Source organism: Chiloscyllium punctatum, chromosome 46 (assembly GCF_047496795.1).
Source record: "Chiloscyllium punctatum isolate Juve2018m chromosome 46, sChiPun1.3, whole genome shotgun sequence".
In the NCBI taxonomy this organism is placed as follows: domain Eukaryota; kingdom Metazoa; phylum Chordata; class Chondrichthyes; order Orectolobiformes; family Hemiscylliidae; genus Chiloscyllium; species Chiloscyllium punctatum.
This window is the reverse complement of record NC_092784.1, coordinates 62,976,608-62,992,611: the sequence shown is the minus strand read 5'-3', so window position 1 is coordinate 62,992,611 and position 16,004 is coordinate 62,976,608. Positions and strand designations below refer to the sequence as shown.

At 52.4% G+C, this 16,004-nt stretch overlaps 1 protein-coding gene across 4 annotated transcripts in view; it reads left to right on the top strand.

The window, feature by feature from the left end:
- LOC140468227 (3',5'-cyclic-AMP phosphodiesterase 4B-like) overlaps positions 1–16,004 on the top strand; it is a 666,103-nt gene that overhangs the window by 595,894 nt on the left and 54,205 nt on the right. For all 4 annotated transcript variants that reach the window (XM_072564484.1, XM_072564485.1, XM_072564486.1 and 1 more), the window contains 2 exons: positions 2,932–3,086; positions 3,368–3,490. In XM_072564484.1, coding sequence (XP_072420585.1) covers positions 2,932–3,086; positions 3,368–3,490 — 278 coding nt within the window. The remainder of the gene's footprint in view (positions 1–2,931; positions 3,087–3,367; positions 3,491–16,004) is intronic.

The window sequence follows — 16,004 nt, the reverse complement described above, 5'->3', positions numbered from 1 at the left end:
GCGTTTTCTAGAGCAGTGTGTGAGTACTCTGATGAGGGAAGAGGCCATATTGGACCCTGGTACTGGGGAACGAGCCAGGACAGGTGGTAGATGTTGCGGTGGGGGATTTCTTTGGGAACAGTGACCACAATTCTGTAAGTTTTTAAATACTCACAGAGAAAGATAAGAGTGGTCCTAAGGGAAGGGTACTAAACTGAGCCAAGGCCAATTATGTCAAAATTCGGCAGGAGCTCAGAAATGTGGCTTGGGGGCACATTTGAAGGGAAGTCCACATTTGATATGTGGGAGGCTTTCAAAGAGAAGTTGAAGGTAGTGCAGGATAGGCACGTCCCTTTGAAAACAGGAGATAAGAAACGCACGATTTGTGAACCATGGATGACAGGAGAAATTGTGTGACTAGCCAAGAGGAAAGGGGAAGCGTACATCAGGTCCAGGCAGCTAAGAACAGAACGGGCCCTGGAGGAATATCAGGAGAGTAGGACCAATCTTAAACGAGGAATCAAACGGGCTAAAAGGAGTCATGAGAAAACTTTAATGAGCAGAATTAAGGAGAATCCCAAGGCCTTTTCTTCATATATAAGAGGCAAGAGGGTAACTAGAGAAAAACTTGGTCCACGAAAGGATAAGGAAGTCGAACCTGAGAAAATGGGTGAGATTCTCAATGATGACTTTCTATCAGTGTTCACCGAGGAGAGGGACATGGTGAATGTTGAGATGAGAGATAGAAGTTTGTTTTCTCTAGATCACGTTGAAATAAGGAGGGAGGATGTGTTGGGTAGGCTAACGGATATTAAGGTAGACAATTCCCCAGGTCCAGATGGGATCTATCCCAGGTTGCTGAGGGAGGCAAGAGAGAAAATAGCTGGGGCCCTGACAGATATCTGTAGCATCCATAAACATAGGTCAAGTGCTGCAGGACTGGAAAGTTATTAATGCGGACCCCTGTTCAAGAAGGGTATTAGGGATATTCCAGGTAACGACTGAGCAGTGAGCCTGATGCCAGTGGTGGGAAAGTTGCTGGAGGAGGTATTGAGGGATAGAATCTATTTATATTTGGAAGAGAATGGGCTTATCAGTGATAGGCAACATGGTTTTTTGCGGGGGAGATCATGCCTTACCAACTTAATAGAGTTCTTGGAGGAGGCAACCAAGTTGAGAGATGAAGGAAGACCTGTAGATGTTGATACATGGACTTTAGTAAGGCGTTTGATTAGGTTCCCCATGGTAGACTAATGGAGAAAGTGAAGTCACATGGTGTGCAGGGTGTTCTAGCTCGGTGGATAAAGAACTGGTTGAGCAACAGGAGACAGAGAGTAGTAGTTGAAGGGAGTTTCTTGAAATGGAGAAAGGTGCCCAGTGGTGTTCCACAGGGGTCAGTGTTGGGGCCACAGTTGTTTGTGATATACATAAATGATCTGGAAGAGGGCACTGTTGGTATGATCAGCAATTTTGCAGATGACACGAAGATTGGTGGAGTAGCAGAAAGCATAAGGGACTGTCAAAGAATACAGGAGGATATAGATAGACTGGAGAATTGGGGGGAAAAGTGGCAGATGGAGTTCAATCCAGACAAATGTGAGGTGATGCATTTAAGGAAGTCTAATTCTGGAGCGAACTATACTGTAAGTGGTAGAGCCTTGGGAAAAGTTGATGGGCAGAGAGATCTGGGAGGGCAGGCCCATTGTACCCTGAAGGTTGCTGCACAGGTGGATAGAGTGGTCAAGAAGGCATATAGTATGCTTGCCTTCACTGGACGGGGTATTGAGTATAAGAGCTGGCAAGTCATGTTAAAATTGTACAAGACATTGGTTCGGCTGCATTTAGAATACTGTGTACAGTTCTGGGCACCACATTACCAAAAGGATGTGGACACTTTGGAGAGGGTACAGAGAAGGTTTACGAGGATGTTGCCTGGTATGGAAGGGGCTAGCTATGAAGAGAGGTTGAGTAGGTTAGGTTTATTTTCAATAGAATAAAGGAGATTAAGGGGGACCTGATTGAGGTTTACAAAATCATGAAGGGTTGAGACAGGGTGGATAGCGATAAGCTTTTTCCCAGGGTGAGGGATTCAATAACGAGAGGTCACACTTTCAAGGTGAGAGGTGGAAAGTTTAAGGGGGATACACGTGGCAGGTACTTCACACAGAGGGTGGTGGGTGCCTGGAACTTGTTGCCAGCAGAGGTGGTCGCGCCAGGCACGGTAGATTCATTTAAGATATGTCTGGTCAGATGCATGAGTAGGTGGGGAGCAGAGGGACATGGATGCTTAGGAAGTGGGCGATAGGTTAAGACAGTAGATTTGGATCGGCTCAGGCTTGGAGGGTTGAAGGGCTGTAAATTTTCTGTGTTCTTTGCCCTGAACACCACCCACGATGCTGCTGGTTCCAACAATGTCCCCGACCGCATCCCCAAAGCAGCAGTGTAAATATAGCTTACAATAAGCTCCAGTAACTTGTTTTAAAACTGTGACATTTCCTTCCACAGTTTCCTTGGTTCAAAACAGTTTCCATTTCCCATTTTGGTCCACAAACCAAAACTAAAGACAAATATAAAGATATGGTCTTGACAGCAGCATCAGAGCTACATTTATCACCTGGTTTCCAGCAACAGCAGCAGTCCTGTCTCATTCACTGTCCTGCCATAGTTCAGGTCGTAGTCTGTTGTAACACCTGCAATGCTCACAACCTCAGCACTACATGGGATTTCAACCTGAGGCTCCTTGACAACAGTGTTCAATATCACATGGATCACTGAGGCAGCAAAGGACACCAGCCCAGCTCTTAATGTTGGTCACACTTCTCCAGGGCCTTGGTATTCTGTACGTTTGGGAGCCTTTCAGGACTGGGTGCTGACAGAGTCTGTGTGAACGTTAGGATCTCTGCCCTTGGGCTCATGTGGCCCACCAGTGACCATTTTGTTCCTGTCTCCCAGATTCTGAGCTGGCACTAATGTACAATGACGAATCGGTCCTGGAGAACCATCACCTCGCTGTGGGCTTCAAACTGCTCCAGGAGGAAAACTGTGACATATTCCAGAATCTCCCCAAACGACAGCGGCAAAGTCTACGCAAGATGGTCATTGACATGGTGAGTACATTTCGACCCCATGTTCTCCCCCCCCCCCCCTTGGTTCAGTGGGAAGCCGAGTCAGGGTCAGACTTCAGAGTTGGGCAATGCTCCTAATGTTGGGGAAGTCGCACTGTGTCCAAACAGGCCGAGACCTGCTCATGATCATGTGCTATGTTTGGCTGGCGTTTTTCTCCATATACCAACAGTGAGCACACGACAATAGTGACCTGGTTGGCTGGAAGGTGCACAGTGGAAATGAATCTCTCTGTCTCATTTGTTCTCTTGTTCTTCTAAAACAGGTTCTGGCAACAGATATGTCAAAACACATGAGTCTCCTCGCAGACCTGAAAACTATGGTAGAGACAAAGAAAGTGACGAGTTCAGGGGTCCTCCTGCTTGACAACTACACTGACAGGATCCAGGTATTAAATGTGTTCCCCGTGTCACGATGGACGGACTGTTATGTCCCATGTCAGAAAGTATAGACTGTGCATCCCATGGAATAGCGTATGGACTGTCTGGTCTGTGTCAGGGTGTACAGACTGTGTGTACCATGTCATAGAGTACGGACTGTTATGTCCCATGTCCCAGAGTACGGACTGTGTGTCCCATGTCTGAGAGTACAGACTGTGTGCACAGTCTCAGAGAGTATAGATTGTGTATCCCGTGTCAGAGAGTACAGACTGTGTCACCCCTGAATGAGAGTACGGACTGTGTGTCTAGTGTCAGAGAGTACGGACTGTAAGTCACATGTTACAGGTTCCAGACGGGGTGTCCCGTGTCAGAGAGTACGGACTGTGTGTCCTGTGTCAGAGAGTACGGACTGTGTGTCCTGTGTAAGAGAGTACAGACTGTGTGTCCCGTGTCAGAGAGTACGGACTGTGTGCGCAGTGTCAGAGAGTACGGACTGTGTGTCCCGTGTCAGAGAGTACGGACTGTGTGTCCCGTGTCAGAGAGTACGGACTGTGTGTCCAGTGTCAGAGAGTACGTAGGGTGTGTGTCCCGTGTCTGAGAGTACGGACTGTGTGTCCAGTGTCAGAGAGTACGGACTGCGTGTCCTGTGTCAGAGTGTACGGACTGTGTCTCCTGTGTCAGAGAGTACGGACTGTGTGTCCCGTCGCAGAGAGTATGGACTGTGTGTCCCGTGTCAGAGAGTACGGACTGTGTGTCCCGTGTCAGAGAGTACGGACTGTGTGTCCCGTGTCAGAGAGTACGGACTGCGTGCCCAGGTTTCAGAGTGTACGGACTGTGTAATCCGTGTCAGAGTGTACGGACTGTGTATCCCGTGTCAGAGAGTACGGACTGTGTATCCCATGTCAGTGTGTACGGACTGTGTGTCCCGTGTCAGAGAGTACGGACTGTGTGTCCCATGTCAGAGAGTATGGACTGTGTGTCCCGTGTCAGAAATTACGGACTGTGTGTCCCATGTCAGAGAGTACGGACTGTGTGTCCCGTGTCAGAGAGTACGGACTGTGTGTCCCATGTCAGAGAGTACGGACTGTGTGTCCCGTGTCAGAAATTACGGACTGTGTGTCCCATGTCAGAGAGTACGGACTGTGTATCCCATGTCAATGCGTACGGACTGTGTGTCCCGTGTCTGAGAGTACGGACTGTGTGTCCCGTGTTAGAGAATATGGACCGTGTGCCCAGTGTCAGAGAGTACGGACTGTGTGTCCCATGTCAGAGAGTACGGACTGTGTGTCCCGTGTCAGAGAGTACGGACTGTGTGTCCCGTGTCAGAGAGTACGGACTGTGTGTCCCGTGTCAGAGAGTACGGACTGTGTGTCCACTGTCAGAGAGTACGGACTGTGTGTCCCGTGTCAGAGAGTACGGACTGTGTGTCCCGTGTCAGAGAGTACAGACTGTAAGTCCCATGTTACAGAGTCCGTACGGGGTGTCCCGTGTCAGAGAGTATGGACCGTGTGCCCAATGTCTGAGAGTACGGAATGTGTGCCCAGTGTCAGAGTGTACGGGCTGTTTGTCCAGTGTCAGAGAGTACGGACTGTGTGTCCCGTGTCAGAGAGTACGGAATGTGTGCCCAGTATCAGAGTGTACGGGCTGTTTGTCCAGTGTCAGAGAGTACGGACTGTGTATCCCATGTCAGTGCGTACGGACTGTGTGTCCCGTGTCAGAGAGTACGGACTGTGTGTCCCATGTCAGAGAGTATGGGCTGCGTGCCCAGTGTCAGAGAGTATGGACTGTGTGTCCCCTGTCTGAGAGTATGGATTGTGTGTCCCGTGTCAGAGAGTGCGGACTGTGTGTCCTGTGTCAGAGAGTACGGACTGTGTGTCCCGTGTCAGAGAGAATGGACTGTTATGTACCATGTCTAAGAGTACAGACTGTGTGCACAGTCTCAGAGAGTACGGACTACGTGTCCCGTGTCAGAGAGAATGGACCGTGTGCCCAGTGTCAGAGAGTACGGGCTGTGTTTCCCGTGTCAATGCGTACAGACTGTGTATCCCATGTCAGAGAGTGTGGACCGTGTGTCCAGTGTCAGAGAGTACGGACTGTGTGTCCCCTGTCTGAGAGTACGGACTGTGAGCCCGGTGTCTGAGAGTACGGACTGTGTGTCCCGTGTCAGAGAGTACGGGCTGTGTGTCCCGTGTCAGAGAGTACGGGCTGTGTGTCTTGTGTCAGAGAGTACGGACTTTAGGTCCCCTGTCTGAGAGTACGGACTGTGTGTCCCCTGTCTGAGAGTACGGACTGTGAGCCCGGTGTCTGAGAGTACGGACTGTGTGCCCAGTGTCAGAGAGTACGGACTGTGTGTCCCGTGTTAGAGAGTATGGACCATGTGCCCAGTGTCAGAGAGTACGGGCTGTGTTTCCCGTGTCAATGCGTACGGATTGTGTATCCCGTGTCAATGCGTACGGACTGTGTATCCCGTGTCAGAGAGTATGGACCGTGTGTCCAGTGTCGGAGAGTACGGACTGTGTGTCCCGTGTCAGAGAGAATGGACTGTGTGTCCCGTGTCAGAGAGTACGGGCTGTGTTTCCCGTGTCAATGCGTACGGATTGTGTATCCCGTGTCAATGCGTACGGACTGTGTATCCCGTGTCAGAGAGAATGGACCATGTGCCCAGTGTCAGAGAGTACGGACTGTGTTTCCCGTGTCAGAGAGAATGGACTGTGTATCCCATGTCAGTGCGTACGGACTGTGTGTCCCCTGTGTGAGCGAACGGACTGTGTGTCCTGTGTCAGAGAGTACGGACTGTGTATCCCATGTCAGTGCATACGGACTGTGTGTCCCCTGTCTGAGCGTATGGACTGTGTGTCCTGTGTCAGAGAGTACGGACTGTGTGTCCCATGTCAGAGAGAATGGACTGTGTGTCCACTGTCAGAGAGTACAGACTGTGTGTCCCATGTTAGAGAATACGACCGTGTGCCCAGTGTCAGAGAGTACGGGCTGTGTGTCCAGTGTCAGAGTGTAGGGACCGTGTGTCCAGTGTCAGAGAGTACGGACTGTGTGTCCTGTGTCAGAGAGTACGGACTGTGTGCGCAGTGTCAGAGAGTACGGACTGTGTGTCCTGTGTCAGAGAGTACGGACTGTGTGTCCTGTGTCAGAGAGTACGGACTGTGTGCCCAGTGTCAGAGAGTACGGACTGTGTGTCCCGTGTCAGAGAGTACGGACTGTGTATCCCATGTCAGTGCATACGGACTGTGTGTCCCCTGTCTGAGCGTACCGACTGTGTGTCCTGTGTCAAAGAGTAAGGATTGTGTGTCCCATGTCAGAGAGTACGGACTGTGTGTCCCGTGTCAGAAAGTACGGTCTGTGTGTCCCGTGTCAGAAAGTACGGACTGTGTGTCCCGTGTCAGAGAGTATGGACCATGTGCCCAGTGTCAGAGAGTATGGGCTGTGTTTCCCGTGTCAATGCGTACGGACTGTGTATCCCGTGTCAGAGAGTATGGACCGTGTGTCCAGTATCAGAGTATGGACTGGGTATCCCGTGTCAGAGAGTACGGACTATGTGTCCCGTGTCAGAGAGTACGGACTGTGTGCGCAGTGTCAGAGAGTACGGACTGTGTGTCCACTGTCAGAGAGTACGGACTGTGTGTCCTGTGTCAGAGAGTACGGGCTGTGTGTCCCAGTGTCAGAGAGTACGGACTGTGTGTCCCATGTCAGAGAGTATGGGCTGCGTGCCCAGTGTCAGAGAGTATGGACTGTGTGTCCCCTGTCTGAGAGTATGGATTGTGTGTCCCGTGTCAGAGAGTGCGGACTGTGTGTCCTGTGTCAGAGAGTACGGACTGTGTGTCCCGTGTCAGAGAGAATGGACTGTTATGTACCATGTCTAAGAGTACAGACTGTGTGCACAGTCTCAGAGAGTACGGACTACGTGTCCCGTGTCAGAGAGAATGGACCGTGTGCCCAGTGTCAGAGAGTACGGGCTGTGTTTCCCGTGTCAATGCGTACAGACTGTGTATCCCATGTCAGAGAGTGTGGACCGTGTGTCCAGTGTCAGAGAGTACGGACTGTGTGTCCCCTGTCTGAGAGTACGGACTGTGAGCCCGGTGTCTGAGAGTACGGACTGTGTGTCCCGTGTCAGAGAGTACGGGCTGTGTGTCCCGTGTCAGAGAGTACGGGCTGTGTGTCTTGTGTCAGAGAGTACGGACTTTAGGTCCCCTGTCTGAGAGTACGGACTGTGTGTCCCCTGTCTGAGAGTACGGACTGTGAGCCCGGTGTCTGAGAGTACGGACTGTGTGCCCAGTGTCAGAGAGTACGGACTGTGTGTCCCGTGTTAGAGAGTATGGACCATGTGCCCAGTGTCAGAGAGTACGGGCTGTGTTTCCCGTGTCAATGCGTACGGATTGTGTATCCCGTGTCAATGCGTACGGACTGTGTATCCCGTGTCAGAGAGTATGGACCGTGTGTCCAGTGTCGGAGAGTACGGACTGTGTGTCCCGTGTCAGAGAGAATGGACTGTGTGTCCCGTGTCAGAGAGTACGGGCTGTGTTTCCCGTGTCAATGCGTACGGATTGTGTATCCCGTGTCAATGCGTACGGACTGTGTATCCCGTGTCAGAGAGAATGGACCTTGTGCCCAGTGTCAGAGAGTACGGACTGTGTTTCCCGTGTCAGAGAGAATGGACTGTGTATCCCATGTCAGTGCGTACGGACTGTGTGTCCCCTGTGTGAGCGTACGGACTGTGTGTCCTGTGTCAGAGAGTACGGACTGTGTATCCCATGTCAGTGCATACGGACTGTGTGTCCCCTGTCTGAGCGTATGGACTGTGTGTCCTGTGTCAGAGAGTACGGACTGTGTGTCCCATGTCAGAGAGAATGGACTGTGTGTCCACTGTCAGAGAGTACAGACTGTGTGTCCCATGTTAGAGAATACGACCGTGTGCCCAGTGTCAGAGAGTACGGGCTGTGTGTCCAGTGTCAGAGTGTAGGGACCGTGTGTCCAGTGTCAGAGAGTACGGACTGTGTGTCCTGTGTCAGAGAGTACGGACTGTGTGCGCAGTTTCAGAGAGTACGGACTGTGTGTCCTGTGTCAGAGAGTACGGACTGTGTGTCCTGTGTCAGAGAGTACGGACTGTGTGCCCAGTGTCAGAGAGTACGGACTGTGTGTCCCGTGTCAGAGAGTACGGACTGTGTATCCCATGTCAGTGCATACGGACTGTGTGTCCCCTGTCTGAGCGTACCGACTGTGTGTCCTGTGTCAAAGAGTAAGGATTGTGTGTCCCATGTCAGAGAGTACGGACTGTGTGTCCCGTGTCAGAAAGTACGGTCTGTGTGTCCCGTGTCAGAAAGTACGGACTGTGTGTCCCGTGTCAGAGAGTATGGACCATGTGCCCAGTGTCAGAGAGTATGGGCTGTGTTTCCCGTGTCAATGCGTACGGACTGTGTATCCCGTGTCAGAGAGTATGGACCGTGTGTCCAGTATCAGAGTATGGACTGGGTATCCCGTGTCAGAGAGTACGGACTGTGTGTCCCGTGTCAGAGAGTACGGACTGTGTGCGCAGTGTCAGAGAGTACGGACTGTGTGTCCACTGTCAGAGAGTACGGACTGTGTGTCCTGTGTCAGAGAGTACGGGCTGTGTGTCCCAGTGTCAGAGAGTACGGACTGTGTGTCTAGTGTCAGAGAGAATGGACTGTGTGTCCAGTGTCAGAGAGTATGGACTGTGTGTCCCGTGTCAGAGAGTACGGACTGTGTTTCCCGTGTCAGAGAGTACAGACTGTGTGTCCCATGTCAGAGAGTACGGGCTGTGTGTCCTGTGTCAGAGAGTACGGACTGTGTGTCCCGTGTCAGAGAGTACAGACTGTGTGTCCCAGTGTCACAGTGTACGGACTGTGTGTCCAGTGTCAGAGAGTATGGACTGTGTGTCCCATGTCAGTGCGTACGGACTGTGTGTCCCCTGTCTGAGCGTACGGATTGTGTGTCCTGTGTCAGAGAGTACTGGCTGTGTGTCCTGTGTCAGAGAGTACGGACTGTGTATCCCATGTCAGTGCGTACGGACTGTGTGTCCCCTGTCTGAGCGTATGGACTGCGTGTCCTGTGTCAGAGAGTACGGACTGTGTGTCCACTGTCAGAGAGTACAGACTGTGTGTCCCATGTTAGAGAATACGACCGTGTGCCCAGTATCAGAGAGTACGGACTGTGTATCCTGTGTCAATGCGTACGGACTGTGTGTCCTGTGTCAGAGAGTATGGACTGGGTGTCCAGTGTCAGAGAGTACAGAATGTGTGCCCTGTGTCAGAGTGTACGGACTGTGTGACCAATGTCAGAGTATATGGACCGTGTGCCCAGTGTCAGAGAGTACGGACTGTGTGTCCTGTGTCAGAGAGTACGGACTGTGTGTCCAGTGTCAGAGAGTACGGGCTCTATGTCCTGTGTCAGAGAGTATGGATTGTGTTTCCCGTGTCAATGCGTACGGACTGTGTGTCCCGTGTCAGAGATTATGGACTGTCTGTCTCCTGTCTGTGAGTACAGAGTGTGTGTCCCGTGTCAGAGAGTACGGACTGTGTGCGCATTATCAGAGAGTACGGACTGTGTGTCCACTGTCAGAGAGTACGGACTGTGTGTCCTGTGTCAGAGAGTACGGACTGTGTGTCCCATGTCAGAGAGTACGGACTGTGTGTCCACTGTCAAAGAGTACGGATGGGGTATCCTGTGTCAGAGAGTACGGCTGTGTGTCCCGTATCCGAGAGTACGGACTGTGTGTCCCGTGTCAGAGAGTACGGACTGTGTGTCCCGTGTCAGTGAGTACAGACTGTGTGTCCACTGTCAGAGAGTACGGACTGTGAGTCCACTGTCAGAGAGTACGGACTGTGTGCCCTGTGTCAGGAAGTACGGACTGTGTATCCCATGTCAGTGCGTACGGACTGTGTGTCCCCTGTCTGAGTGTACCGACTGTGTGTCCTGTGTCAAAGAGTAAGGACTGTGTGTCCCGTGTCAGAGAGTACGGACTGTGTGTCCCATGTCAGAGAGTACGGACTGTGTGTCCCGTGTCAGAGAGTACGGACTGTGTGTCCCGTGTCAGAGAGTACGGACTGTGTGTCCCGTGTCAGAGAGTACAGACTGTGTGTCCCGTGTTAGAGAATACGACCATGTGCCCAGTGTCAGAGAGTGCGGGCTGTGTTTCCCGTGTCAATGCGTACGGACTGTGTATCCCGTGTCAGAGATTACGGACCGTATGTCCCGTGTCAGAGAGAATGGACTGTGTGCCTAGTGTCAGAGAGTACGGAATGTGTGCCCAGTGTCAGAGTATATGGACCGTGTGCCCAGTGTCAGAGAGTACGGACTGTATGTCCAGTGTCAGAGAGTACGGGCTGTGTGTCCCGTGTCAGAGAGTACGGACTGTGTGTCCCATGTCAGAGAGTGCAGAATGTGTGTCCCTTTTCAGAGAGTACGGACTGTGTGTCCAGTGTCAGAGAGTACGGACTGTGTGTCCCCTGTCTGAGATTATGGACTGTGTGTCTAGTGTCAGAGAGTACGGACTGTGTATCCTGTGTCAGAGAGTATGGACCGTGTGTCCTGTGTCAGAGAGTATGGACCGTGTGCCCAATGTCAGAGAGTACGGACTGTGTGCCCAGTGTCAGAGACTAGGGACTGTGTGTCCCATGTCAGAGAGTACGGACTGTGTGTCCAGTGTCAGAGAGTACGGACTGTGTGTCACGTGTCAGAGAGTACAGACTGTGTGTACCGTGTCAGAGAGTATGGATTGTATGTCCACTGTCAGAGAGTACAGACTGTGTGTTCCGTGTCAGAGAGTACGGACTGTGTGTCCCGTGTCAGAGAGAATGGACTGTGTGTCCCGTGTCAGAGAGTACGGACTGTGTGTCCCGTGTCAGAGAGTACAGACTGTGTGCCCCGTGTCAGAGAGTACAGACTGTGTGTCCCGTGTCAGAGAGAATGGACTGTGTGTCCCGTGTCAGAGAGTACGGACTGTGTGTCCACTGTCAGAGAGTACGGGCTGTGTGTCCTGTGTCAGAGAGAACGGACTGTGTGCCCAGTGTCAGAGAGAACGGGCTGTGTGTCCCGTGTCAGAGAGTACGGACTGTGTGCCCAGTGTCAGAGAGTACGGACTGTGTGCCCAGTGTCAGAGAGTACGGACTGTGTGCCCACTGTCAGAGAGTACGGGCTGTGTGTCCTGTGTCAGAGAGAACGGACTGTGTGCCCAGTGTCAGAGAGTACAGACTGTGTGTCCACTGTCAGAGAGTACGGGCTGTGTGTCCTGTGTCAGAGAGAACGGATTGTGTGCCCAGTGTCAGAGAGTACGGGCTGCGTGTCCCGTGTCAGAGAGTATGGGCTGTGTGTCCTGTGTCAGAGAGTACGGACTGTGTGTCCACTGTCAGAGAGTATGGGCTGTGTGTCCTGTGTCAGAGAGTACGGGCTGCGTGTCCCGTATCCGAGAATACGGACTGTGTGCCCAGTGTCAGAGAGTACGGACTGTGTGCCCTGTGTCAGAGAGTACGGACTGTGTGTCCCGTGTCAGAGAGTACGGAGTGTGTGCCCTGTGTCAGGAAGTACGGACTGTGTATCCCATGTCAGTGCGTACGGACTGTGTGTCCCCTGTCTGAGCGTACCGACTGTGTGTCCCGTGTCAAAGAGTAAGGACTGTGTGTCCCGTGACAGAGAGTACGGACTGTGTGTCCCGTGACAGAGAGTACAGACTGTGTGTCCCGTGACAGAGAGTACGGACTGTGTGTCCCGTGTCAGAGAGTACGGACTGTGTGTCCAGTGTCAGAGAGTACGGACTGTGTTTCCCATGTCAATGCGTACGGATTGTGTATCCCGTGTCAATGCGTACGGACTGTGTATCCCGTGTCAGAGAGTATGGACCGTGTGTCCAGTGTCGGAGAGTACGGACTGTGTGTCCCGTGTCAGAGAGAATGGACTGTGTGTCCCGTGTCAGAGAGTACGGACTGTGTGTCCCCTGTCTGAGATTATGGACTGTGTGTCTAGTGTCAGAGAGTACGGACTGTGTATCCTGTGTCAGAGAGTATGGACCGTGTGTCCAGTGTCGGAGAGTACGGACTGTGTGTCCCGTGTCAGAGAGTACGGACTGTATGTCCAGTGTCAGAGAGTACGGACTGTGTATCCCGTGTCAGAGAGTATGGACCGTGTGTCCAGTGTCGGAGAGTACGGACTGTGTGTCCTGTGTCAGAGAGTACGGACTGTGTGTCCCGTGTCAGAGAGTACGGACTGTGTGTCCCGTGTCAGAGAGTACGGACTGTATGTCCAGTGTCAGAGAGAACGGACTGTGTGTCCCCTGTCTGAGATTATGGACTGTGTGTCTAGTGTCAGAGAGTACGGACTGTATGTCCAGTGTCAGAGAGAACGGACTGTGTGTCCCCTGTCTGAGATTATGGACTGTGTGTCTAGTGTCAGAGAGTACGGACTGTGTATCCTGTGTCAGAGAGTATGGACCGTGTGTCCTGTGTCAGAGAGTATGGACCGTGTGCCCAATGTCAGAGAGTACGGACTGTGTGCCCAGTGTCAGAGACTAGGGACTGTGTGTCCCATGTCAGAGAGTACGGACTGTGTGTCCAGTGTCAGAGAGTACGGACTGTGTGTCCCGTGTCAGAGAGTACAGACTGTGTGTACCGTGTCAGAGAGTACGGATTGTATGTCCACTGTCAGAGAGTACGGACTGTGTGTTCCGTGTCAGAGAGTAAGGACTGTGTGTCCCGTGTCAGAGAGAATGGACTGTGTGTCCCGTGTCAGAGAGTACGGACTGTGTGTCCCGTGTCAGAGAGTACAGACTGTGTGTCCCGTGTCAGAGAGTACAGACTGTGTGTCCCGTGTCAGAGAGAATGGACTGTGTGTCCCGTGTCAGAGAGTACAGACTGTGTGTCCACTGTCAGAGAGTACGGACTGTGTGTCCACTGTCAGAGAGTACGGGCTGTGTGTCCTGTGTCAGAGAGAACGGACTGTGTGCCCAGTGTCAGAGAGTACGGACTGTGTGTCCTGTGTCAGAGAGTACGGACTGTGTGCCCAGTGTCAGAGAGTACAGACTGTGTGTCCACTGTCAGAGAGTACGGGCTGTGTGTCCTGTGTCAGAGAGAACGGACTGTGTGCCCAGTGTCAGAGAGTACAGACTGTGTGTGCACTGTCAGAGAGTACGGGCTGTGTGTCCTGTGTCAGAGAGTACGGACTGTGTGCCCAGTGTCAGAGAGTACAGACTGTGTGTCCACTGTCAGAGAGTACGGGCTGTGTGTCCTGTGTCAGAGAGTACGGACTGTGTGTCCCGTGTCAGAGAGTACAGACTGTGTGTCCCAGTGTCACAGTGTACGGACTGTGTGTCCAGTGTCAGAGAGTATGGACTGTGTGTCCCATGTCAGTGCGTACGGACTGTGTGTCCCCTGTCTGAGCGTACGGACTGTGTGTCCTGTGTCAGAGAGTACTGGCTGTGTGTCCTGTGTCAGAGAGTACGGACTGTGTATCCCATGTCAGTGCGTACGGACTGTGTGTTCCCTGTCTGAGCGTATGGACTGCGTGTCCTGTGTCAGAGAGTACGGACTGTGTGTCCTGTGTCAGAGAGTACGGACTGTGTGTCCAGTGTCAGAGAGTACGGACTGTGTGTCCTGTGTCAGAGAGTACGGACTGTGTGCCCAGTGTCAGAGAGTACGGACTGTGTGTCCCGTGTCAGAGAGTACAGACTGTGTGTCCCATGTCAGAGAGTACGGACTGTGTGCCCAGTGTCAGAGAGTACGGACTGTGTGTCCCGTGTCAGAGAGTACAGACTGTGTGTCCCATGTCAGAGAGTAAGGACTGTGTGCCCAGTGTCAGAGAGTACGGACTGTGTGTCCCGTGTCAGAGAGTACAGACTGTGTGTCCCATGTCAGAGAGTACGGACTGTGTGCCCAGTGTCAGAGAGTACGGACTGTGTGTCCTGTGTCAGAGAGTACGGACTGTGTGTCCCGTGTCAGAGAGTACGGACTGTGTGTCCTGTGTCAGAGAGTACAGAATGTGTGCGCAGTGTCAGAGAGTATGGACTGTGTGTCCCATGTCAGAGAGTACGGACTGTTTGTCACGTGTCAGAGAGTACGGACTGTGTGTCCCGTGTCAGAGAGTACGGACTGTGTGTCCCGTGTCAGAGAGTACGGACTGTGTGCCCAGTGTCAGAGAGTACGGACTGTGTGTCCCGTGTCAGAGAGTACAGACTGTGTGTCCCGTGTCAGAGAGTACGGACTGTGTGTCCTGTGTCAGAGAGTACGGACTGTGTGTCCAGTGTCAGAGAGTAAGGACTGTGTGTCCTGTGTCAAAGAGTAAGGACTGTGTGCCCCATGTCAGAGAGTACGGACTGTGTGTCCCGTGTCAGAGAGTACGGAGTGTGTGTCCTGTGTTAGAGAGTATGGACCATGTGCCCAGTGTCAGAGAGTACGGGCTGTGTTTCCCGTGTCAATGCGTACGGACTGTGTATCCCGTGTCAGAGAGTATGGACCGTGTGTCCAGTGTCGGAGAGTACGGACTGTGTGTCCAGTGTCGGAGAGTACGGACTGTGTGTCTAGTGTCAGAGAGTACGGACTTTGTGCCCTGTGTCAGAGAGTACGGACTGTGTGTCTAGTGTCAGAGAGTACGGACTGTGTGTCTAGTGTCAGAGAGTACGGACTGTGTGTCTAGTGTCAGAGAGTACGGACTGTGTGCCCTGTGTCAGAGAGTACGGACTGTGTGTCTAGTGTCAGAGAGTACGGACTGTGTATCCTGTGTCAGAGAGTATGGACCGTGTGTCCTGTGTCAGAGAGTATGGACCGTGTGCCCAATGTCAGAGAGTACGGACTGTGTGCCCAGTGTCAGAGACTAGGGACTGTGTGTCCACTGTCAGAGAGTACGGACTGTGTGCCCTGTGTCAGGAAGTACGGACTGTGTGTACCGTGTCAGAGAGTATGGATTGTATGTCCACTGTCAGAGAGTACGGACTGTGTGTTCCGTGTCAGAGAGTACGGACTGTGTGTCCCGTGTCAGAGAGAATGGACTGTGTGTCCCGTGTCAGAGAGTACGGACTGTGTGTCCCGTGTCAGAGAGTACAGACTGTGTGTCCCGTGTCAAAGAGTACGGACTGTGTATCCCGTGTCAGAGAGTACGGACGGTGTGTCCCGTGTCAGAGAGTACGGAATGTGTGCCCAGTGTCAGAGTATATGGACCGTGTGCCCAGTGTCAGAGAGTACGGACTGTGTGTCCAGTGTCAGAAAGTACGGACTGTGTGTCCAGTGTCAGAGAGTACGGGCTGTGTGTCCAGTGTCAGAGAGTACGGACTGTGTGTCCAGTGTCAGAGAGTACGGACTGTGTGTCCAGTGTCAGAGAGTACGGGCTGTGTGTCCAGTGTCAGAGAGTACGGGCTGTGTGTCCAGTGTCAGAGAGTACGGACTGTGTGTCCAGTGTCAGAGAGTACGGACTGTGTGTCCAGTGTCAGAGAGTACGGAATGTGTGCCCAGTGTCCGAGAGTACGGACTGTGTGTCCAGTGTCAGAGAGTACGGGCTGTGTGTCCTGTGTCA